Below are 25188 nucleotides of genomic sequence, written 5' to 3' on the forward strand. Positions count from 1 at the left end.
TGGTACTCTTTTCCTGGATGGTGTTTGGCGCTGGAACTCGAGGCCATTCATTCCTCTATAAAAAGACCATGTCCTTCATCATTTGACATAAGATTCCCAGGGCGCCCCCATCTGGCCTCTCTCTTAGCAATTTTGCTGAGACGATCTCCCCCTTTTGCCACCGTCTTTGGAGCAGACAGCGCCCTCCTATTGCAGCCTTTGACCAGTGTTTTACAGCCATCTTCTCTCCTCTCTTGAGGTGCCCCATTTACACCTAGGACGAGCGTCCCTGCTGCCCATCATTTGGTCTATCCTCTCCTGTGGTCTCAGGCCTGCATACATCATCAGATCTGCTGCGTTTTCTTGCTTCAGATCTGCATTTTTGCAGCCAGCATTCAGCCCTTGAACTCTCTCACATCGGGTGTGCAAATCAACCCTAGATCTGCGCCTTGGAGGCCGATAAATAGAACTCATATAAGCATGTAGTGCCTTCAAATCGATTCATCGTTTGTCAGGTTGTGTCATTGCTGATCGGCCAAATAGAGTAATTGCCGAACCATAGCCTGTGCACGTCTTGTCTGAATACTTCTGAATGGATTGACTTGGTGGATTTTCGTGGCCAACCTGATGATCTGCATGCTTGGATGCTGTGGTGATTCACGCGGAGGACCATGCTTCCACTTGTAGAGGGCAAGTAGCAGCAAAGCTCATATACCACTGTAATCATTTCTTTCAAGTGGCTGGATAATATTTTGTGAACCACGGGAATCTGCAAGACTCTAGTCAACTTTTAACTCTTCAAACAACTTGATTCAACGGAATTAAAAAGAGTGTCCAGGGAGATGGACACCCAGGTCAATTTTGTCCTAGACAAAATCTCCCTCCTATGACATAGATATGACAGTGCATTATTTGAGAGGCAGCATAAATTGGAAAATTTTAAAAGCCAATTCTTAGATAAATCATCCTTGCAAAGTTTGTAAAGACGCAAAAGCTGGTGACACGAGAAATTCCAAGAAATGTAATGGGATAGGTCATACATAGAAGCGTGGAGCTTGAGACCAGAGATAGCTTTTCTGATAATACTAAACAGAGAGTGCTGGAGTAGGTATGTGATGGTGTAAAAGATTTAAGAGCAAAAGCTAAGTTTTCCTTTGTCGAGAGCGTATAACTGTGATCCTCCCAACTTGGTCGTCATCGGCTGTGTGAAATTCTAATGAAGGTTTGTTTGCTGGTAAGCTTTTCCATGCCGTTGCGCTATCTATAGTTGATCTTTTTCTATCGTGCTACTTTATCCTTCACTTTTCTTGTAAAGCAAATTATCTCATATGTTGCTGGACGAGTTATTCTCTTTTACAGTGACTTGGTGCTCAGAAAGAGATGGTTTCATTATTTTTATAATAATTTGCTATAGCAAACTTGGCTACACTTTGTGTCTGGCTGCTAGTGGTATGTAGCAAGCATGCTTTCTGGTCCTAACATGAATGTGACGAGCATCAGATCATGGCAATGGTGCTGATCAACTCTTGTAATGAGGCAGGTACTAATTATGGATGAGGTGACAGTAAAGGTAATGTCAAATTCTTGCAGAATGGCTGATATTACAGATGAAGGCATTTCATGTAAGTCATTGCCTGCCTGCCTTAGTATTTGTGGTGGTTATGTCATATTTGCTCTTTGACGTGTTGCTAATCTGCAATCTACTCTAACAGAGCTGCTGATATCATGTGTCTTTGGTGCAATTCCATAATCAAAGTTTTTGGGTGTATGCCTTTTGTTAACCAAAGTTTCTCGAGGAGATAGTAGTATATTTAAACAATGGTTTTTGGCCCTTGATGAGCTGACGATAATGACAAGGAAATTGTTATGTGGCTGGAAGGAATCTTGTAGGCGTTTTGTCCATCCTCTGAACGATATCCGGGCATATGTCCATAACATCAAGGTCAAAATGTAAGGGCTGCCTAAATGAAATCTTGAAGGAAGGAAAGGGATCAGCATCTTGCTGATGGAACATTCGGAAATTGCGTTGGCGCCACAAGGACCTTAGAGACCAAAATCTGACCCACGGGAAGAAGACTGCAAATCGTTGAAGGGAAGCTGGGAGAATGTCAGAAGCCCTGAACCATTTGTGGAAAACTGTGGAGGGAAAGCAAGAGGCGCATACAAGCTGATATGCAGTCAAGGAAGGCCCTGGTGAAGCGACAATTCCAAAGCAGGTGTCTGACAGTCTCATCACAGGCTGAACATCTGACACAACAAGAAGAGCTGATGTGAGGCACACTAAGGAGAGTTCCAACAGGGAAAACTGCCAGCAAGCAGCGCCATAGAAACAGGCGTTCCTTTAGAGGCAAATGGCTCTTCCAAATTGAATTAAGAGCCTTTCTCCACCATTGATCAGATTTATGCAAAAACCATAGGGCATTACAATGGTTAGCCATCCAAGACTCAGGCAGGAGAGAAGCATAAATCTTGCGGGCAGAAATGACAACAAAAGGGGTGTCCCATAAAGTCCAATCTGACGTACGACATCCATTGGCCAATGGTGGAATGGGTAGGAAAGCAGCCAGAATGTGCTCAAGCACGCTCCAAATCTGACGATAATGCACGTCCAAACCAAAACGTGCAGCTGCTTGAGGAAACGAAGCATATTCCTAGACGTGTCAACCACATCATCCATTGTGTGTATGCCACGACAAGAAAGGAAGTATGCCTAGTGTGGCGACTGGTCAACAAGAGTAAGAGAGAATGCCCTATTTCCCCACTCATCATTACTTTCGTCTTCCTCCTGAAACCGATCTTCATACTTCTCTCTCATGCCTTCAATAGCTTCTTGTAACATCTGTATCCTGCGCATACTAGAGCACGACTTTCTTCCTTTTCCTTCACGACCTTCATGCCAATCTTCTGCCTTGTCAAGAAGATGAGAAAAATCATCCAAATCCTCTTGTGCATCACATAGTTCCTCATGATCTGATGCATCTCGAAAAGATCTGACAATCCGATACAACTTCTTGCACAATTTATGCATACAGTATTTGACACATACATCTTCCTTTTGACAGGCCAAGCGGAGCCAATTCCCATTTGGCGGTTGTCTACCATACAATGAAAGATGAGCTGTAACGGCTTCCAAGCAAAGAGTAAACCAGTGGTAACCGAGCAATAGCAATATGACCGACCATCTTGCCAAACACGATCTCCCAGAGGGACGTCTGCCAGTGACCAAAGGCGGAAGTGTTAACATGATGACATAGTGAGGCAATCATGACTGTCCATGGCTGAGACAACTGGGCAAGAGTAGGTAATAACATGGCCTTCCTCGCAAGAGTGTGGAGGCGAAGGTCCAAAATATTCATCCCCCTAAAACGCTTCGGAGTGCAAAGTTTCTCCATTGATAACAAACGGAGCCCTTTCTTGCGGGAATTAGTGCGCCACAAGTGAGATAAAATATCATACATGAGCGATGTGAGGCGAGGACGAGGCCAATGCAACAATGACAAGTAGAACTAAACATAGGCCATTAAGATGCACTGGACAATACGGAGCCGAATATGTAATGGCCATGTGGATAGTTTCCAATATTGCGATTTGACGTTCAGGCGTTGCATAATTCAATCCACTTGCTGAGTATTGGTTACCTTCTAGCCAATAGGATACCCCAAGTGTCTGATAATCACTTGCGGATCAAGAATATCCCCGAGCCACAACAGATGGTGCCAATCACGTGCATTAAGAGGCAGGATTTTGGATTTTTGGAAATTGACCATAAGGCCTACCGCAAACCCAAACGTATCCAATGCCTATATAATCTCTTGCATGTCATCCTGGTCATGGGCATAAGCCTTCCCAAGAAAGTCATTTCCAGAGGGTAATTGCAACCTCGTGAAGGGGACCAAGTGAAGTCAAATGATCCAAATGCCACAAGGGATGAGTGGCAATGGCATACAATAAGGCACTGAGGGGGCAACCTTGTCTGGCAGAGCATCCAAGTGGCCAAGGGTCAGTCAACTCACCATCAAGAAGGCCAACAAACGTACTATGAGCATACAAGAAATATACAACATTGGCTAACATAGGACCAAATCCAAGGGCATGCATTGTGTCGGCAATGAAATTCCATTGTATTGTATGAAAGGTCTTTTCAATATCTTACCTTTTCAATGTCTACTTGCTAGGTATATTTGGCATAGTCCATTCCAATTAAGACATTAGCCAAATTATCCATGATTTGGTGACAAGGGATGAAGCCATATTGAGCCGATGTACCCGCAAGAAGAGGCTCCTTGATGCGATGTACAATCATCTTAGCCAATATTTTGTATATGACCGGCATAAGTGCGATCGACCACCAATGAGAGAAATGCTCACAGTGCTTGGGTAATAATTTCAGCAGCCTTCTTTCCAAGGTATTGCCAAGCTCTACTTAGTCCACGCAACATTCATCATGTAGAGTAGAGGCTCTTTTAAGGGCTCCCAAAAGAGGAGAAAAAGTTCCACAACGAGCCCATCCCAACCAGGGGAACGCCATCGGCCGAGAGCAAGTAACATTGAGTGCAATTCATTTTCAGCAAAATCAACCTCCATTGCTTGTGCATTCTAAGGTGAGAGATTTGAATGCATTTAGATAACAAAAGTTGGCGTGCTTGATGAGTTTCAGCAGAAGCCGGAGAGGAGCAGCAAATACAATTCCAAAGTGTGAAGCCATTGCATCAGCAAGCGCACGTTTTGAGGCGGTCCAAGGGCCTGATCAGAGCAGAACCCTCTTGATGGTTTGAGAGGCCCTTGAATGGTGTAGGTGCTAAAAAAACTGTTTTGAAGCACATCCCTTATCCACAAACGCTCGATGTCGAGCGCGAGTCTCATCAACATCCCCACGTAATTGATGCAAGTAGTGCTTGCCTTAATCTTGAATCACACATTGCACGCGCATGATGAAACGATACCAAACAATATCAGGATCAAGTGCATTTGGATGACGAGTGGGGGAATAACATCATGAATCATCTCACGAAACGCCTCATGCAACAGATGGGCATTATTGATGTGAATTTGGGCTCTTCCTGGATTCATCTAGGTTTATACCTGGCTCTTCTTATCTGGTCAGATGTGATATATATATATATATATATATATATATATATATATATATATATATAGAGAGAGAGAGAGAGAGAGAGAGAGAGAGAGAGAGAGAGAGAGAGAGAGAGAGATGAAATGAAATGAAATGTTATATTAACGTCTTCAAAAGGCTAAAGTGACCTATGAGACCAGAAAGTTACAATGCGGTGTATTTGATACAAAGTCAGATTAACAAAATAAATTAAACTAGGATAACAAAATATAAATACTCCGGGACCCTAAACTAAGCAGTACAATGTGAAGACAATATGGGAGGGGAGTAGAGATCCATCTTCATCTGCACTCTGGACGACGAAAGAGTATGGCTTGAATCCTTTGCTGTAGCCTCCTTTGAAACTGTGTAGCTCCTCTTCTCCATCGGGGTAGGGGAGAGAGAGAGAGAGAGAGAGAGAGAGAGAGAGAGAGAGAGAGAGAGAGAGAGAGAAATGAAATGTTATATTAACGTCTTCAAAAGGCCATAGTGACCTATGAGACCAGAAAGTTACAAGGTGGTGGATCTGATACAAAGTCAGAGTAACAAAATAACCTAACAACAGTACAAAACAAAGATATATATTATGGGATTCTAGATTGGTCGATGTGAGCAAAGCAGAAAACTAAGCAAAAATGGGCGGGTAGTTGGGATAGCTGAATCACAAAATATCTAGCATCGGTCTTCGTTGGCGAATCTCATCAATTTCCTCCATGGTCAGTAGTCTGACCGGGCGTCGTGCATGCCTGGCCAGCGTGCTCTGAATCTTTTAGAGAGAGAGAGAGAGAGAGAGAGAGAGAGAGAGAGAGAGAGTCTGTGTGTCTCATGTAGTGGTGGAGGACTTGAATAAACGTAGACAACCTCTCCCAGCTCTAGAAGCAGTGTATTTTATTCAACCTAAACTAGAAAGGTAAGTTACTAATTTTTGCTTCTTCATATTTATTTGGTATGGATCTGTATTTCGTATGGTTTGTGACAACCATGTGTTTTGTTGGATGTGTCATAATATATGGTTCAAGACAATTTCAATTGGTTTTATTAGGTAACTCTGCTTGGTAAGATATTACAGGTTTTCAAGGTTGTTTGTATTGTCAGAAGTTGGTCAAATAGACACAACATGTGTAAAAATTCCAATCTTCTTTTGCTTGAACTCTATTGTGTCTGGTTGACATGTAGCAAAAATTCAAAGCTGAGAGGATCCTTGTGCAATTAATTGGGCTGTAGCTGAGAGATGTATGTTAGGGTTCTTTTTGATGGCAGCTAAGCTAAGCAAGTCTTGTCCCCATTTATCTTCCTTTGATGACAATAAAGTTTAGAACCTTTGTGAAAATGCAAATTCTCCTGCTAGACATTACATTCTCCAAGATGCATCCACACACAACAACACAATGAGCTAAAACATTTAATGCAGGTTAAATTAGGTAAAATGGGACTGATGGTCATTAGCATGTATGCATGAAGTCAGTGTTTGCTCAAGAATTGGATTTCTTTTTGAAGGTTTAATCGGGGACGATTAGTTTTCTCTAAAAAGCAGGGGTGGGTGGGTGGGGGTGGGTTGTAATGTCTCAACTGGATGACATGGCATGACCAAGACCAAACTTGAAGGGACGAGGAGTCATCAACCCTGACCGGCACCAAGATCTAGGAACAAAATTTGTGCGGACAGGCCTGTGATCGGCGTGGGTTTTGTGCCGGATTTTGCAGCTTTTAAGCGGCAGTTATTGAAAGCAGTTACTTTTTTTAAGCTTTGGGGCACCTCTTTCTTTTAGAGGCTGCTTTTTAGGCTATAAGAGCCTTTAGATATGGGTATTGAGGAAGACTCAAATTATTTTGTTGTAGATCGAGTCTCCCATGGCTTTTGGATCTGAGAAGTCAATCAATAAAGAAATACCAGAAGAGGTGCTTAGCTAGGGGCCTTGGAGGACTCCCTGTCTCAAGTGTGAAGTTTTCTCTCCGTTCAAGAGTGTGAAGTGTTGAAGATTCTGCTCAAGTTGTTATTTCCGTTGGCACGTGGTGCCTTTTCACGGTTACATGCCACTCAAGTAGTAGAGAGAGAATAGGTCACACGCTCGTGCCACTTACACACACCTATGCACCTACCAACCCAATGTAAACACGGGCACCCGTACGTGCACAGATACATGCCCGCGCAGATGACTTGTATAAGTCTATAGCTTGCAATTCTATTTAAAGGTGATATTGGTTGGAACCAACAATTGATAGTCGACAAGCAGTAAAATTCGCATCACATAGTAAATTGCATAACTATGACTTGAAAACTTGAACAAACACTTAAAGAACATTGTAACCGGCTTGGCATTGACAAGATGGTAATCGTAGAGGAACGCACGAATAGATTTGGAAAACTTCAACAACTCAAAACTCAAAGTAGTCGTGACACGAAGCGACAAAGTTCCACTTCCAGATGCACTAGCCTTAAAGTTTGGTTCCTCTTTCGGAACTTCTTTTTATATTAGCAGCTCTCCGAGCTATCAATAGGTGAACATGAACTAAGGTCATCTGCAGAACGCACACGCTTCTTGGATTTGCTAGTTGCTTTGAAAGTAGATCTTCGATCCAACTAGCCGGGATAGTTTGCTGCACGTGTCACAAACTGCTGACGTGTCGAGTCAGTGAAGAGCAAAGCCAACCTTTAGATCACGGCCGAGGGGCCTAAACCCTAAGAAGAACAAGCAACAACAGAAGAAGAAGTCCTACCAACTTATGGGACCTCGTCCGATGGGGCCCAAGAGACATAAAGGAATTAAAATAAAGCAGGACCCACACACACACACACACACACAAAGGCTTGCGCAGCCAACTGATGACGTGGCAAACCTGTACGAACGCTCCGAAAATTGCGTTGACATCATGACGTGGCAGACTATACGGATTTTCGTGTTTTGTGGTTACTGCTGTCATGGTAGTTGTACGGGATTCCGTGATTTACACTGGCAGCTTTTGGGCATTGCTTTTGGACCAGATGCTTTTGAGTTTGAAGGCTTTTCATGTAAACTGCTTTTGGGGCCTAGGGCCTTTAAATATGAGGCCATGGGCTCATTCTGTGACATGCTTCTTGGACTACCAGCTTGTACCGTGTTGATGCAATATAAAGAAATACCGAAAGGGGGTTTGGGGCCAATACTCTCTGGGGTGAAATTCCGCCACTCTGTGTCGCGTGTTGTCTCTCTCTTTCAGTTCAGTTGTTATTGAAGTGCTAAAAGTCTGTTCAGTCTGCTCTTTTCTATTGGCACGTGGTGCCCGTCTTGTGATAGTGGTATCAGAGCATCAAGCGTGTGCTTTTCTGAAAGCATACTGGTCCTACAAAAGAGTAGACAGAACTACTGGAATTTTATTTGAAGATCTTCAGGTCCCGACCCAGGTGTTATCAGCCACTCCCATCCTTACTTCATCGCGCATCGGGCGCGATCCCATCTTCATCGCTCTGTCTTACAGGGCATAAGCCATAAAAAAACCAGGACAGGGCGTTCATGGATTCAATAGAATATTTACAATTTCTTCTCGACGAGCTTCACGACATTCTTTCACGGCATCCTTAGCAGAATTTTCCGATGCTGCAAAGTTTTCAACAATTTTTGAATTACATGTTACCCCCTCTGATGCCTCAGGTGGTACCTCTGCCTCCGGCACCAGAAAGTACGAGGGCTTCCAACCGGCAACCTTTACAGTCGTCTGTTCCAATTCGGGGAGTCTTCAGGAATATGGTGCAACCATATGACCTTGATCCAATGCAACCGCCTTTGCCACCGCCGTTGCCCCCACCTCCCCCACCACCACTGTCACAAACGGGAGCACATAACAATATAAAATACATTCGGATAAATAGGATTTATCACTTATTACTGAAGCCAGAGGATATAGAGAGAGAGATAGAGAATGAGAAGATAGACACAGTACTGGGGACCAGAAGATGGGCTTGTCCCCCCCCGTAATAGTATCTTTATTACTGAGGAGAAGTCTATACAAGCACTTGAACCGAACGTATTACCACGTTCGTTTTAGAATAAGACTTGATGGTTCCCGGAAGCCTCAGCTTCCAATTCCTAGGGCAAAACCCTATTCCAAGGAACTTCCGTTCCTTATTCCAATTCCTCGAGAATCAAGGTTCTCGCCTCTGGATCTCACCTTCCAGACTCAGGGCATGGCATCCTTGCAACTCTTTTCCAACTCTCTTTCCAGAGTCCTCTTCCCGCAGAACAACTCTGCTTTCCCGGACACGAAGTCCTTACTTGGGAATCCCAACTTCCGGATCACAACTTGAGAGACTACCTCTCTCCGATCCGTGGATCTACTTCCCAAACTCGGGTACGAAACCCTTGGGCTGATCTAGCTCTAGTTCCTCAGAGCGCTTTTCTCCTGCAGAGGCTCATACCTTCCTCTCCTCCTACTCCCTCACTAAGAGGAAGTACACCTGCAAACAAATACAGAGTTCATAACATGAAAATCGTTACCTTCAAAGTCTCGACGCTCGAAACGCAACTCCGTTCTCGAAACGCAATTCCCCGGAAGAGATCTCTCCATAGAAAATCCTCACTTCCAATCCTACACACAAAAGAGGTGTGTTCTCGGGTTCCTTCTCGTAAATCAGCCCCATCTACGACGTTTATGGGCTGAAAACAGAGAAAAACAGCATCTTGTCACGATGGAAACACGCTTCATAGGCACTTCTTCGCGAGGGAACTTGCGCACTGGGTCTTGGCGACATCTGGTACACTTGGGGCAGCCATGGGCATCATCGGCAACGTCTTCTTTACGGCTGAAATCTGTAGCAGCATCTCCTCCTTGCAAAGATTGGTCCTCCCCTCTAAGTGAGGGCATGTGATGCTTTTATAGCTCCTAGCCACAGGCACGAATAGCTGCTCGCGTAGAGATCGCGGCCGGGTTTTTTTTTAAAAAAAAAAAATTTATTTTCCGTTCTGCCTGAAAAACAGAGAGAGAAAACGCTGGCTGATCTGGTGCCTTATTTATCAGATGGCTGCCCACTTATTAAATGGGCGGCTGGCGTATTTTAAAAAATAGTCTGAACTTGCCCAAAAACTCAATAAAACCTTATAAGTTAAAAACAATGCTTTCACAGCACTTCCCAGGTGTCCCTGGATGCAATCACACGTACAATTGCAATGCAAACATAAACTTCCTCGCGGGAAAGCATCTGCTTTCCCGGAAAGCAATCCCGCTTTCTTAGAAAGCATCTGTTTTTCCTCAAAGTTTCCTTTGAACCCATCTTCATTCAAGTGCTTGCTTTTCCTTGTGCACAATTCTAACACAGTTCGGAATTTCCTCCCGACTATGGATATTCCCTTTCCGATGCACCCGTCACCCACCTTGTGATGCATTAGGAATACCCATCACCTAGTCCTTTCCTACCGACTTACGGTAGAATCTCCTGCACGATGCTCTATGTCACCCATCCTATGACGCATCAAAGATATCCGTTCCCGGATGGTCGGATACTTCTTTCCGATGCTCCTTGTCACCCATCCGATGTGACGCATCAGAAGTACCCGTTCCTGGTGGCCTTACAGATATTCCCATTCTCAGTGCTCCCGTCATTACTTTGAATGACGCACTAGGAATACTCTGTACTCGGATGTCTTCAGTGAGAAAAGCCCTCTCACTTAAAATTCCAATAATTCATTTAGAATTATTTTTCCTTGGTGTTCCAAGCGAGAAAACCCTCTCACTTATAAATCCAATAATTCATTTAGAATTATTTTTCTGTAAGATAAAGCCAATTTAGCAACATCCCTCTCACTTATAAACAGTTGTTCTCAACTGTAGAGGTCCAACTGAACTGTCGGGGAGAAACCGGAAAGATTCCAAATCTTGCTCAATGGTGAGTTGAGCTAGTTCTTTCTCAAAAGAGAACTTTAAAAGTAATTTAAACAGAAATTCAAAAATTCAAAAATTCAATACTTACCTTACCAGTTCATGTCCTTCCTCTAGTACCTCGAGGATATCCTTCACCAATTTTCAAACTTACGAGCCATGTAAGAACTCGTCATTCGCGTCTTTCCAAGAGATCAGAAGTTTCCTCATCCAAGAATCTGTTAACTCAATTCCACCTTCTCAATCCCGAGAAGAATAATCCTCCTAGAAATCAATCTAGGTATCTGTCCTTGCGCATAAACTTGCGCTGTTAGTCGAGAGGGTATTAAACCTCTTGTGTCCTCCCACATAGGGAATGCCCAAATCATGAGTATTAATCTCGATATCTTCCTTCACAAACAAAGTCTGCGATCACCTTAAAGAAGGTTCTTGTTCCGGGCCGTCGCTCAACGTAGGCGGACGGTTCCAATCCGAAGATTCCTTGTGCACGGCGCACTTCCTTCCAATCTTTTCCTCCTTGCAAGCATCAATGACGCCTTGCAAAATCTCAGGCAGATAGGATTCTAGCCATAGCATTTTTTGAACGTACGTTCAAACCTAGTTCACAATAGAGCGAACCCTCTTTGATTCTCAGGGATGTTCTCCCATATGTAATTCTTACCATTTTGAAACGGTTGGCGAATTATATTCTTACGAATAGAATAGTTCGAATTTATTCCAGCAGCGTGTAAATGCTACTTGACCTACTCATGGAGAAACATATACCGCAACCAAAAGTTGCTACTATAATGGTAAAACCACTTCTCCGTAGAGAATCCTTCTACCGAACACATCTCAAATAGAGATTCTCGTGTCGGAATATCCTTGCGCATAAAAAGGCCCTCAAGAGAGTATAACAAACTCTCGTCCAACTCCTTGGCATAGGTCTGCATCTTCGTGTGTTATCCATGTACCCAAAGGTGTACATAAGTTTCAGTGAGCCTGTGAATTTACCTTCCCTTTGTAAGATCCTTAGAGCGAAGATGCTTAACCCGACGATCCCTTGGCTCAATCTTAGAGCAAAAGCCGCTCATCAAATAAACTAGGATTTCAATCCTTGGATTCCTCGAGCACAGGCCGTAGTCGTCACTTGTTCCTTCCCTCGTAAAGAGAGTATTTCTTCACTTGTGCGAAAAGCACTACCATGTCTTCCCTTACCGGTGTGAGCGGGATGGAAACACACAGAACGCCTCTATAACGACCCGACACACACTCTTGGGAAGATACACACACACTATGGGGCACCACTCGGCTTACACAATCCACCTGGCCGAGACAGGAAACACACCTATGGAGTGAGAGGAGAGAGACTACCCGTTTACCCACTCCACCCACAGACACACACACACACACACACACACACACCCAAAAAACTCAGCTCAAAAGAGGAGAATTTCTGATGTTTAGATTGAATAGAGCTTGGGCCAACACGAATGGGGCAAACAGCTCACACAATATGGGTAAAATATACCAGATACAATCACAAATTGGAGCAAAAGCTTCGCTCATAGGAGAAACTTACACATCCAAAACAGCAGAAAAAGAGTGAGGAATTTGGCAAAATGGACAGTGCCATCGCATCCGGAACGGCCCAAAACCCCATTTTACAATGTAAAAGTGCTCAAATCCGACCTCGGATGAGCAGTTTACGGCCAAAACAGGCTCCAAAAACCCCAAAAATACACCTGCGGCTGTTCCTCCTCTCTTCTCTACGTTTTTTCTGGTCTTCTCTCTGTTTTTTCAATTCCCACACTTAGCTTTATTACTTGGGCACCCTTGGCCTTTTAGATGACCTCAAACGGACCTCGAACAGGCCAAAAACTGACCTCGCAATGCATAGTTGTCACCCTGCTGCATCCATGCGCACACTTGGCACTCATTTCTTTTCAATAATGCGTCTCGTAACCACGTGAAGTGGCCCCAAAAAGTGGTCCTGATGATGACCTTTCTGCATAACTCTCACAAGAAAACACCCATGTTGTGCTTGTATTCATCCACGTGCAAATATTGACCCCATTCGGCCTCCTGACGCCACTAGATGCCATCTGACGCACTCGCTTACCTCATGTCGTCGGCCCGCGGATAGATTCCTCGAGAAGTTTTACGCGCTACCAACTCCTCATTATTGTAGAAAAAACACACTGGTACTGGTAACGATGAAAATCGATGCACTATGTACATGCTGCCCTACCTGTACACATGTGGGCCCCACGTAACCACCTGGCTTTGGCAAATGGGCAATCCTTTATTCGATGCATCATGTATGGGTATGAACATATGTGCAATCCCTTGCACCAAAAAACTCCTGACATAATTTGCCCACCCCCTAGCCTGTTAGAGCATTCATGCTCAGCAGCAGCACTAGTAGATGCTCATTCCACCAGGATCAAAAGGCCAAAGGCATATCGCCTGATTCACAAGAAACATCATAACACCGCACCTACATTTGTCAACAATCAACCAAAATGCACCATAGCCATATCGAACTAACACATCCGTCCTGTCTGGAGTTCCAAAAGCATAAATATTGCATGCCACATTCAACCCAACCGCCGATAGAGACAACTCAAGTGACTCATCACCTGGCATCTTGGCTTCACCAGCCATAGCAACAACCTGCAAATCATGCACCCAAGTAGCTAAAAGCATTGTGTGAAGGTAAAGTTGTTGATATCCAAAGCACAAAAGTATCCCCGCAGCACATATATCCCTAGCATAGGCATCCACATAGCTGAGATTGGACTCATATATGCCAAACCCCTTCTCATCATCATAAGCATACTCATCATCACACATAACTTTATCCACATCATAATCATGGCTAGCACCACTATCCATAGCTTCTAGCATGGGTTCATCAGTCTCCAAGAATACAGATCCCTGCTCTAAACCACAATCATGCTCACAAATCGGTTCAATCACTGCACATACATCAAAATATGGCTTCAAAACAGGCTCCACATCCAACAAATCCACAAAATGGCTCTCAACGTTTCCCTCTTCCCTAATTTCCAAGGAACTAGTATCCAAAGATACGTGCTCATTATCAATAACCTCAACCTCACACTCACACCCAGAATCACAAGGTAAACAAGTAGCCAATGCATCCTCTTCAAGACTTTTCAATCCTATATCCAAAGCATTACTCACCTCTTTAGGCTCTTCCATAAACCTGTCAACCTGCAAGACCTCTTTACGCTTCACAATAGACCTTGGGAAGAAATGAGAAACATCATAGGATAGGCTACTTTTCATCTGCTTAGGCTTAACTTCATCTTCCATGTCAAATCCATCTTGGACATGCATACCTGTACTGATACCATGTTCCTCAAGACGCTTAAACTTCCATTCCTTGTGCTTTGCAATGCATACCGCATCTTCAAAAGACTCGGGTCTCTTCAACTCAACCTCGAACCGCAACCAAGGTGACAAACCATCAACAAAAAAACTTTTCTTCAATGAATAAGGGGGGGTCTCATCCTTAAGAGCAACACACCAACGAGTCCATAAATCTGTAAAACCTTGTACATAGGCATCAACACCTTGACAAGAACCTTCCTTAAGAGCATTGAGCTCATTCCATACTGCATTTGCATCTTCAAAAACTTGGAAACGCTCTAAAAAAGCTTCTATAAACTTGTCAAGACTCAAACCATAAGAAGAAGCCACTGCTTCTTTAGCTTCCAAATCCATGAACCAAACACGGGCCTCATCTTTCAAAAGCAATCCAAATAGCCTCAAAATCTTCTCCTCATTACACATATTGTTGCTTATGCATGCCACCTCGACTTGCTCCAAAAAGTCTTCCGCATCTTCACCACTTCTTCCATGAAATTCCGGATAAGAGAAAGCCATGGCTACCCAAGCTACTATGCTTTGAGAACCCCTTCGAACACACGTGCAAGAACCCAAGACTTTTGACTACCCAATCCCCAGAAACTTCAATGGATCTCAGCTTTAGATAAGGACAAACACATGTACATCAAATGAGTTTTCGTAGTTGATCATTGGAATTACAACAGGTAAAGGACATTCTAGTATCTCCCTTAATCTTCTTGTCCTGAACATAAAGACAATGCGCTGTTGGAAAAAAATCTTCCTGGACACATAAACATTTATCTGGATTCTTTGAGTTAAATTAAAAGGAGTGAATTGAGGGCCATTTTGATCATCCATTAAAGTCAACCATGTAGCTCCCAAGAAAGCACACCTGTCTTATCCTCTGATTTGCCAAAATTTCAGCAGCATAAGAGCATAAATGGCTCAAAAGACCAAAATACCAGCCATCATAACTTGGAAAATTTTTGACAAAGTTTCCCCAGAACTAGAGCAGTAGGAACCCAAAATATAGACTGTATATGTATGCATAAACTGTCAACAATAGAACCCGAGCATCAAATAGGACTCACTAGTACATAGCCTATGGCGAGGTCACGAAAAGGGTGCTCCAACTACCTATATCACCGAAAGGATCTCCACATTTGAGAATCCCCCAGCTCAATAAAACCTCACTCTATCGACCCTTACACGAAGGCTAATGCAAATCGCGTATAGTCAAGTCTCAGAAATGACTTTCTTCCAGACCAAGTCTCAGAAATGGCTGGGACTGCCAAATAAAACCATATATGGCTCCACATAGGCGTACCATGGCAGTTTCCGCAAGTAACGTACAATCCAACAAAAAATGCGCTCACACAGGCGCCAAGTGATGCATACTCACAACAACTGCAAGTGACACCAATGCTAGTATGTTACTGTACTCCAGCTACCTGTACCTGTGTGAATCACCTGTACCTGTACCTGTACATGTACAGGTAACGTACAATCCAACAGAAAATGCGCTCAAACAGGCGCCAAGTGATGCATACTCACAACAACTGCAAGTGACACCAATGCTAGTATGTCACTGTACTCCAGCTACCTGTACCTGTGTGAATCACCTGTACCTGTACCTGTACCTGTACCTGTACCTGTACATGTAACCTGTAACCTGTAATCCCGAATCTTGAAGCTTGAAGCTCGAAGCAGAAGGTACTCGAAGAAGATCCTCCGTGGGGGCACCAAAAGAATTTGAGCGGGATGGAAACACACAGAACGCCTCTATAACGACCCGACACACACTCTTGGGAAGATACACACACACACTATGGGGCACCACTCGGCTTACACAATCCACCTGGTCGAGACAGGAAACACACCTATGGAGTGAGAGGAGAGAGACTACCCGTTTACCCACTCCACACACAGACACACACACACACACACACCCAAAAAACTCAGCTCAAAAGAGGAGAATTTCTGATGTTTAGATTCAATAGAGCTTGGGCCAACACCAATGGAGCAAACAGCTCACACAATATGGGTAAAATATACCAGATACAATCACAAATTGGAGCAAAAGCTTCGCTCATAGGAGAAACTTACACAACCAAAACAGCAGAAAAAGAGTGAGGAATTTGGCAAAATGGACAGCGCCATCGCGTCCGGAACGGCCCAAAACCCCAGTCTACAATGTCAAAGTGCTCAAATCCGACCTCAGATGAGCAGTTTACGGCCAAAACAGGCTCCAAAAACCCCAAAAACACACCTGCGGATGTTCCTCCTCTCTTCTCCACGTTTTTTCTGGTCTTCTCTCTGTTTTTTCAGTTCCCACACTTAGCTTTATTACTTGGGCACCCTTGGCCTTTTAGATGACCTCAAACGGACCCCGAACAGGCCAAAAGCTGACCTCGCAGTGCATAGTTGTCACCCTGCTGCATCCATGTGCACACCTGGCACTCATTTCTTTTCAATAATGCGTCTCGTAACCACGTGAAGTGGCTCCAAAAAGTGGTCCTAATGATGACCTTTCTGCATAACTCTCACAAGAAAACACCCACGTTGTGTCTGTATTCATCCACGTGCAAATATTGACCCCATTCGGCCTCCTGACGCCACTAGATGCCATCTGACGCACTCGCTTACCTCATGTCGTCGGCCCGCGGATAGATTCCTCGAGAAGTTTTACGCGCTACCATCTCCTCATTATTGTAGAAAAAACACACTGGTACTGGTAACGATGAAAATCGTTGCACTATGTACATGCTGCCCTACCTGTACACATGTGGGCCCCACGTAACCACCTGGCTTTGGCAAATGGGCAATCCTTTATTCGATGCACCATGTATGGGTATGAACATATGCGCAATCCCTTGCTCCAGAAAACTCCTGACACTGGGTAGGGGGTGTGGGCTTAAAGAGTATTGAAGCTTAATGAAAGCTTTTCTTTGCTTGGAAAGCTCAGAATGGTTCCTTCATAATTTTCCTATCCGCAGTAGAAGGTAATCTATTCGAGAATTACCGGATACCAGAATCCAGATCAATAGTTGACCTTCCGGCCAATTGAACAAATTAATTCATCTTAGAAAACAATGTTTCAAGTTGATCTTGCTCTCATAAACACTCGAGAGTGAGTAGTCCCGGTTAGACATAACCATACCTCGTGCAAAAGAGCAAACAAGCACAATGCACTTTATGATTTCCGCAAAGATGTATCTTTGCTTGAAAACCTGCCCTCTCACTTAAAGTTCGAGGGTCTTCTATTCAAGAACTCAGGAGTTAGATTGAACTCCCTTAGTCCAAACTTTCTGTGTTCAATGATTCCATTCCCACTACAGGGATTGGATTCCATGTACACTAAGGTGTATACTTTCAACTTTTATTGCTGACTCTACCATCTGCTGCAAAGTATTTTGCAGATGCGTCTACAAAATTCGGGCAAAAATTCTTTGTTGAATTTCTTCATCTTTCCTTCCTCAGAGAGGATCGAGAGTGGAGCTACCTTGGCAAGAGTGAACCACTACTTGCTTTGACTCACTCGTGTTCCTATTGGGCAAACCCATCCCAATCTTCTTCGATGCCTTCCTCAAAGTGTAGAGGAAAAAAAATTTGTCGAAAAATTCAGCCTTGAATTGAATCCAAGTCTTGTTGTAAGTTCCTTGCAGAGCTTTGGTATACCACCAAGAACTTGCAATCCCCTTGAGGTGTTTAAACACATGCCTCACCTTCAACGCTTCTCAGAAATTGCCGCCTGCAAAGGCAACTTCAAACTGTCGAATGAAAGCGGTAGCTTTTAAGACATCTTCCCATCCGTCAAAAGTACCGTCAAAAGTATCAAGCTTGACCAGAGTGTTCTGAGGTCTAAAGACCTTCTTCATATCCTTCCCGAAATGACGGGATTTCTTGGCTATCGTTTTGGATTGATGTTCATGGATATTTTCTATATTCTGAAGGATCTTGAGCATTCCGCTCCTTGGATTCTCTAGGATCTTGAGCATCATGCTCTCATCGCCTTCTCAGAGAATCCCAAGTCTTGTGTCGACTTCTTGCAAAGAGAAAAAAAAATTCCAACTCTGGAAGCTTTTTTCCTTGCAGGACTTAGGGTTCCGCCTGCTTACTTCTCTCTCGGCTTGTCATGGCTTCTTCCCGTATCTTCCCAGAGTCGTCCTCCTTTACAGAGAAAGAGAGGAGAACTGTCACAAACGGGAGCGCATAACAATATAAAATACATTCGGATAAATAGGATTTATCACTTATTACTGAAGCCAGAGGATATAGAGAGAGAGATAGAGAATGAGAAGATAGACACAGTACTGGGGACCAGAAGATGGGCTTGTCCCCCCCCGTAATAGTATCTTTATTACTGAGGAGAAGTTTATACAAGCACTTGAACCGAACGTATTACCACGTTCGTTTTAGAATAAGACTTGATGGTTCCCGGAAGCCTCAGCTTCCAATTCCTAGGGCAAAACCCTATTCCAAGGAACTTCCGTTCCTTATTCCAATTCCTCGAGAATCAAGGTTCTCGCCTCTGGATCTCACCTTCCAGACTCAGGGCATGGCATCCCTGCAACTCTTTTCCAACTCTCTTTCCAGAGTCCACTTCCCGCAGAACAACTCTGCTTTCCCGGACACGAAGTCCTTACTTGGGAATCCCAACTTCCGGATCACAACTTGAGAGACTACCTCTCTCCGATCCGTGGATCTACTTCCCAAACTCGGGTACGAAACCCTTGGGCTGATCTAGCTCTAGTTCCTCAGAGCGCTTTTCTCCTGCAGAGGCTCATACCTTCCTCTGCTCCTACTCCCTCACTAAGAGGAAGTACACCTGCAAACAAATACACAGAGTTCATAACATGAAAATCGTTACCTTCAAAGTCTCGACGCTCGAAACGCAACTCCGTTCTCGAAAAGCAATTCCCCGGAAGAGATCTCTCCATAGAAAATCCTCTCTTCCAATCCTACACACAAAAGAGGTGTGTTCTCGGGTTCCTTCTCGTAAATCAGCCCCGTCTACGACGTTTATGGGCTGAAAACAGAGAAAAACAGCATCTTGTCGCGATGGAAACACGCTTCGTAGGCACTTCTTCGCGAGGGAACTTGGCGACATCTGGTACACTTGGGGCAGCCATGGGCATCACCGGCAACGTCTTCTTTACGGCTGAAATCTGTAGCAGCATCTCCTCCTTGCAAAGATTGGTCCTCCCCTCTAAGTGAGGGCATGTGATGCTTTTATAGCTCCTAGCCACAGGCACGAATAGCTGCTCGCGTAGAGATCGCGGCCGGTTTTTTTTTTTTTAAAATTTATTTTCCGTTCTGCCTGAAAAACAGAGAGAGAAAACGCTGGCTGATCTGATGCCTTATTTATCAGATGGCTGCCCACTTATTAAATGGGCGGCCGGCGTATTTTAAAAAATAGTCTGAACTTGCCCAAAAACTCAATAAAACCTTATAAGTTAAAAACAATGCTTTCACAGCACTTCCCAGGCGTCCCTGGATGCAATCACACGCACAATTGCAATGCAAACATAAACTTCCTCGCGGGAAAGCATCTTCTTTTCCGGAAAGCAATCCCGCTTTCTCAGAAAGCATCTGTTTGTCCTCAAAGTTTCCTCTGAACCCATCTTCATTCAAGTGCTTGCTTTTCCTTGTGCACAATTCTAACACAGTTCGGAATTTCCTCCCGACTATGGATATTCCCTTTCCGATGCACCCGTCACCCACCTTGTGACGCATTAGGAATACCCATCACCTAGTCCTTTCCTACCGGACTTACGGTACAATCTCCTTCACGATGCTCTATGTCACCCATCCTATGACGCATCAGAGATGTCCGTTCCCGGATGGTCGGATACTTCTTTCCGATGCTCCCTGTCACCCATCCGATGTGACGCATCAGAAGTACCCGTTCCTGGTGGCCTTACAGATATTCCCGTTCTCAGTGCTCCCGTCATTACTTTGAATGACGCACTAGGAATACTCTGTACTCGGATGTCTTCAGTGAGAAAAGCCCTCTCACTTAAAATTCCAATAATTCATTTAGAATTATTTTTCCTTGGTGTTCCAAGCGAGAAAACCCTCTCACTTATAAATCCAATAATTCATTTAGAATTATTTTTTTGTAAGATAAAGCCAATTTAGCAACAACCACCACCACTAGCAGGCTACAATGGTTGGAGCCCATACAGATACCCTTATTATTCGTACCCAAGATACGCGCCTATCCAACCCAAAGATTTCAAAGATGATGGCACAACAATCAATGTTTTCACTTTTTCCGGGGTGAAAGATCGGAAGAAAGCATTGGAGTTCCTACAGCAATTCGAGAACATCTATGCTTTGGGGAACTAAATAGAAGAATCCAAGATTCCTCGAGGAGCGGGATTTCTTAAAGATAATGCTATGCAATGGTTGAGCTCAATCGCAACACAACCGCATGCTCCAAGAACCTCGCAAGCTTTCAAGACAGTTTTTGCACGTACTTCTGTGTTCGAAGTCCAGATTAGGTGAGAATGGGGCAACTTGAAAATGCCTACCACAGAGACCATGGAGGACTGTAACCAAAGGTTTCTCGACGTCTACCTTCCGATGTCCTTCTCTAAGTTCATTCCCTTGGAGGACCAGTGAGAGCGCTACACCATTGGATTACCATCACCATTGCAGGTATATTGTTTGTCCGAGAAAGTTTCAACCATGCAAGAGCTTATGGACCATGCCGCAGTCGGCTACAAAATGATGAAAGGAAAGTTGCAGTTTACCACGGAAGCAACTCCAGCCACTAACCAGAACTGCCGGCAACAACGACCAAATTCTCGGGAATATTGTGAAAACCAGCCTCAACTGCCTCGTCTGACACATCGTCAATGAGACGCCTTGTTACAAGAAGGTTGATGCTTCGAATGTTTCCAAACAGGGCATACGTTCAATACATGTTCTGAGCGAGCCTCGACGTCCTTAGTGCAACCTTCGGCTCCCACGTCACACAGATCCCTGGGGCCACCTCCGGCCAAGAGGGCTAGACCTGCTATTGGACTAGTACCCGATATTTATGGTATACACCTCGAGAGTTTTAATGAATTATGCAGAGCTTATGGAAAAGTCAACAGCTTGAAAGCCCTTATTTTCTTTGACCGCAGAGCTATGGAGAACTTCATCCATCTAGAATTCTTGAAGCAGATGCACTTTGATTATGATACAGAGGGTGGACAAATTGAAGTTGAGCTAGCCATGGGGCAAACTTAGAAAGTGGTATCGCTCATTGGTGCTCTTCTAGTGACTATACAAGATTATCATGGAAAAGCCGATTTCCACATTATGAAGTTGGGCAATTGCGACGTTCTCTTGGGCATGCCCTGGCACGACAAGAATGATGCGACTCTTCAGGTTCGGAACTGAACCATCACCATGATGCAGAAGGGCAAGCCAGTTGTCCTCAAAGTTCGGTTGTCCGAACAAAGCCCTGAATGACCTCTCTAGTTGTTTTCTAGTTAGATACTTTTGAACATTGTTTGAGAAAGTATTGTTTGAAATGGATACTATCTGTTTTAAACCTGTCTTGGTGCCGATTTAAATTGTTTGACTCTGGTTTTAATATTGGTTTCATTAATTGCTGATTTTACTCCCGGGTGGAGAAGTGATAAATACTGTTTTGGTATTGTTTGGACCTCGGAACGACGCAAGCCGATGCTTGGGGAGTGTTTCGATTTATGTTTGAAAAACCTTGGAACGACGTAGACCGATGTCTGGGGAGCGCTCCGTTGAATGCTAGAAAACCTCCGAACAACGCAGGCCGATGTCTGCGGAGCGTTTGGTTGTATGCTTGAACCTCCAAGCGACGCAGATTGTGGTCTGGGGAGCGTTTGGTTGTACAGTCCTTTGAGCTCATGGCCCGGACCTTTTAGGTTATTTGCAGGGGGAGTGACGAGGTAGTGGTTGAGTAGCTTTATACCGCGTCTATAAATCCCATCCATGTAAGCAGATCGGTCTCCGAAGTGAAAGTATATCTTGTAGGACCTCCTGCTCGTGTCCTCTGAGCTGTGGTGAATTGGAAGGAGATGTCCAGTGTCAAAAGGGCATGGTCCATTGCTACCTCCATGGGTTGGGGTCCAATTGTGAAGTCCTCCTCGGCGTGGCCATAATATAATCCACTGTGCTAGCCGTGTGACGATGTGGGAAGCAAGTAAACATGACGGCTACTTGAATTCTCTGTAAGCCATTAAGTATGGCTAACCCATGTGCGGTGCCCATATCTAGCAAGTATCTCCCATACTCTATACATTCTGTGTCCTGTGAGCGTCTATTCAGCCCTATGTCTGTGGTGTCCAACTCTCTCAACATCTCCTCCGAGGTATCATAGAAGACTGTCTGATGGTTTCCTGTTTGGGCATTGAAGTCCCCCATGAGATTGATGTCCCCATCCTTAGAGAACTCCCATATGCCATCATCAAGCAGAGAGAAAGGAGACTCTCCTTTAGGTGACACATAGGCTGATGTACTTGGAGCAAAGTAGCATATGGCAATATAGAGAAATCTGCCCGTGTCAGCCTTCAATTTCATCGACATGTACCTGGCATGATCGTCTCTTCGAACAATATGTAAAAGCCCGCCCCCCCTAACCCCCCCCCCCCCCCCCCCCCCCCCCGATCCTCTACTCCCATGTTTAAATCTCACAGCGACTCGATGAGCCGTTTCCCATCTATATTTAGTCACATGTGGCATCATCTGACCCGGGGCCTTGTGAGTCTTTGAATAGAATAATATCTCGGTCTCTGAAGTTGTCCTCAAAGGCACCCACATCAAGCTTGAGAGACCCATTGCAGTTCCACACTGCTATTTTAAGTTTGGTCCCATAGGTCTCCAACCGTCACGTGGAGTGTCATGACCAATTTCCCTTCTCTATAGAAGGCTATCTTTCCTTTTTCCCTTGCGGCCCTAATCTCTAGCATAACTTCCTCCACGTGGGCAAGTTGTGATAGAGTGAGATCATCGCCAAGGAATATGCCGGTCTTCTTTAATGTGGGCCTTTTCTTCAAAATATCTTTCTTCGCCTCAATAGTGGGAAAGCGCAAAACGAGAGCACGTTCCTTTGATGTCTCTTCAACACCTCACTTCTTTTACCGACTCTCCATGCCTTTGTGTGTGTTGGTTTATCTATTCCCATCAACTCTATGAGCTCCCTTACTTCTTCCTCGAATTTATCTCGATCTTTTAGACTAGTAACTCTCACATGTACAACACGCAAGCGTCTCCGTTGTTCCTCCTCTAGTGTCATGTTGATGATGGTTGGTGTGGGGGTTGATGGCAGATGCCTCCTTCCCTTTTCCTTTCTTTGCGACCTCTATCCACTTCTCCGCTCCTATCATCTTCTTTTGCGTCTTGGTGATCACCTCCACCCATGTAGACGTTTTTGGTTCATGTTGCTTCTCATCCTCTTTGATCGCCTGCACTTGCTCCTTGAGGACTTTGAGCTCTTCGATCTGTGAGGGCTGAATTCTCCTCCTTCGAGGTCCCCTCTTGTCTTAACTTCGGCTAGCTCTTTGTTAAGGGCCAATACCTCCCCTTTGAGCGCGTTGATTTCAGCCCGCATGTCCTCTTTCTCCGCTTTCCATTGTTCCTCCTTGCTAGCTTGCTTTTGGAGGAAACCTTCCTTTTCCTCCCTCCAACCTTCCATCTCCGCTTTCCACTCTTTTATCTCTTTTTCCATCTCTGTGAGCCGTTTGGTATGAGAATGAAATTCACCTTGAACGTCCTGGGGGGTGTTTTGTTGTGTGGAGAAGCCATCACCTTTTGCTTCTATCTTTTCACATAGGTGTGTTACCTTGTATAGGCGGGGCCGCCAGGGGTTGGGGGAGACAAGAAGCGGCGCATTGGAGGGAGAGAGAGAGAGAGAGAGAGAGAGAGAGAGAGAGAGAGAGAGAGAGAGAGAGAGAGAGAGAGAGAGAAATGAAATGAAGTGTTATATTAACATCTTCAAAAGGCCAAAGTGACCTATGAGATCAGAAAGTTACAATGCGGTGTATCTGATACAAAGTCAGATTAACAAAGTAAATTAAACTAGGATAGCAAAATATAAATACTGCGGTATCCTAAACTAAGCTGATAGGTGTGAAAGGTGAAAGGCGTGAAATGTGTGAACTAAGCAGTACAATGTGTAGACAATATGGGAGGGGAGTAGAAATCCATCTTCATCTGCACTCTGGACGACGAAAAAGTATGGCTCGAATCCTTTGCTGTAGCCTCCTTCGAAACTGTGTAGCTCCTCTTCTCCATCGGGGTCGTCTAGATCCTAGCTCCAATGCTCGGTCTATGAGAATGCCAGTAGTGCGGGCAGACCTCTCCACTGTTGGCTGCTCCTCTGTCTGTTCTTCTGGGGGTACAATATCTAGTGTAAAGAAATCTATGATCTGTCTCTGGGGTTGTCTCTCTTCAGCTCTCCTCAGTAAAGTTTCTCTATGCTTGTGTAACTCAAGTAGATATAGCCCAAGACATCTCTGATCCTCATAACTTATGACCCTAGATAGAGGCCCAAAACCTTCTCTGAATAGACAATGAAAACGGCCTCGTATCTCATAGTACACTGTGCAATGACATATGTAATGTACCTCTGTCTCTGGCTCTAGATGGCATAAGCGACATATCTTGCTTTCTGCTGGTGTCTCTCTGAAAATCTGCCAGTCTCAGTCTCGAGCTGATGTGAGGACGTGCGTATCTGGCCAATGGCACAACGCAAATCATGAGAAAGATGCGTGTCCATATAGCCGGGTCGAATCACAAACCCATCCCCCGTGAGGTGGAGAAGATGCTCTCTATAGAAAGCCATCTTTGTGCCCAATTCCTGTATCGGCTCTATCCATGTCCTCCTCGTGTCCAGCTGGATCAGATCGTGACGAATG

General features: G+C 44.5%; 1 protein-coding gene across 2 annotated transcripts in view; it reads left to right on the plus strand.

The window, feature by feature from the left end:
• The window catches only part of KEU (Sec1/munc18-like (SM) proteins superfamily), a 115479-nt gene that overhangs the window by 36843 nt on the left and 53448 nt on the right, over nt 1-25188 (plus strand). For both annotated transcript variants that reach the window (XM_086526753.1, XM_086526754.1), the window contains exons 3-4: nt 1520-1601; nt 5921-5999. In XM_086526753.1, coding sequence (XP_086382879.1) covers nt 1520-1601; nt 5921-5999 — 161 coding nt within the window. The remainder of the gene's footprint in view (nt 1-1519; nt 1602-5920; nt 6000-25188) is intronic.

This window comes from Adiantum capillus-veneris, chromosome 13 (assembly GCF_014529385.1).
Source record: "Adiantum capillus-veneris isolate H3 chromosome 13, ASM1452938v2, whole genome shotgun sequence".
NCBI lineage: Eukaryota > Viridiplantae > Streptophyta > Polypodiopsida > Polypodiales > Pteridaceae > Adiantum > Adiantum capillus-veneris.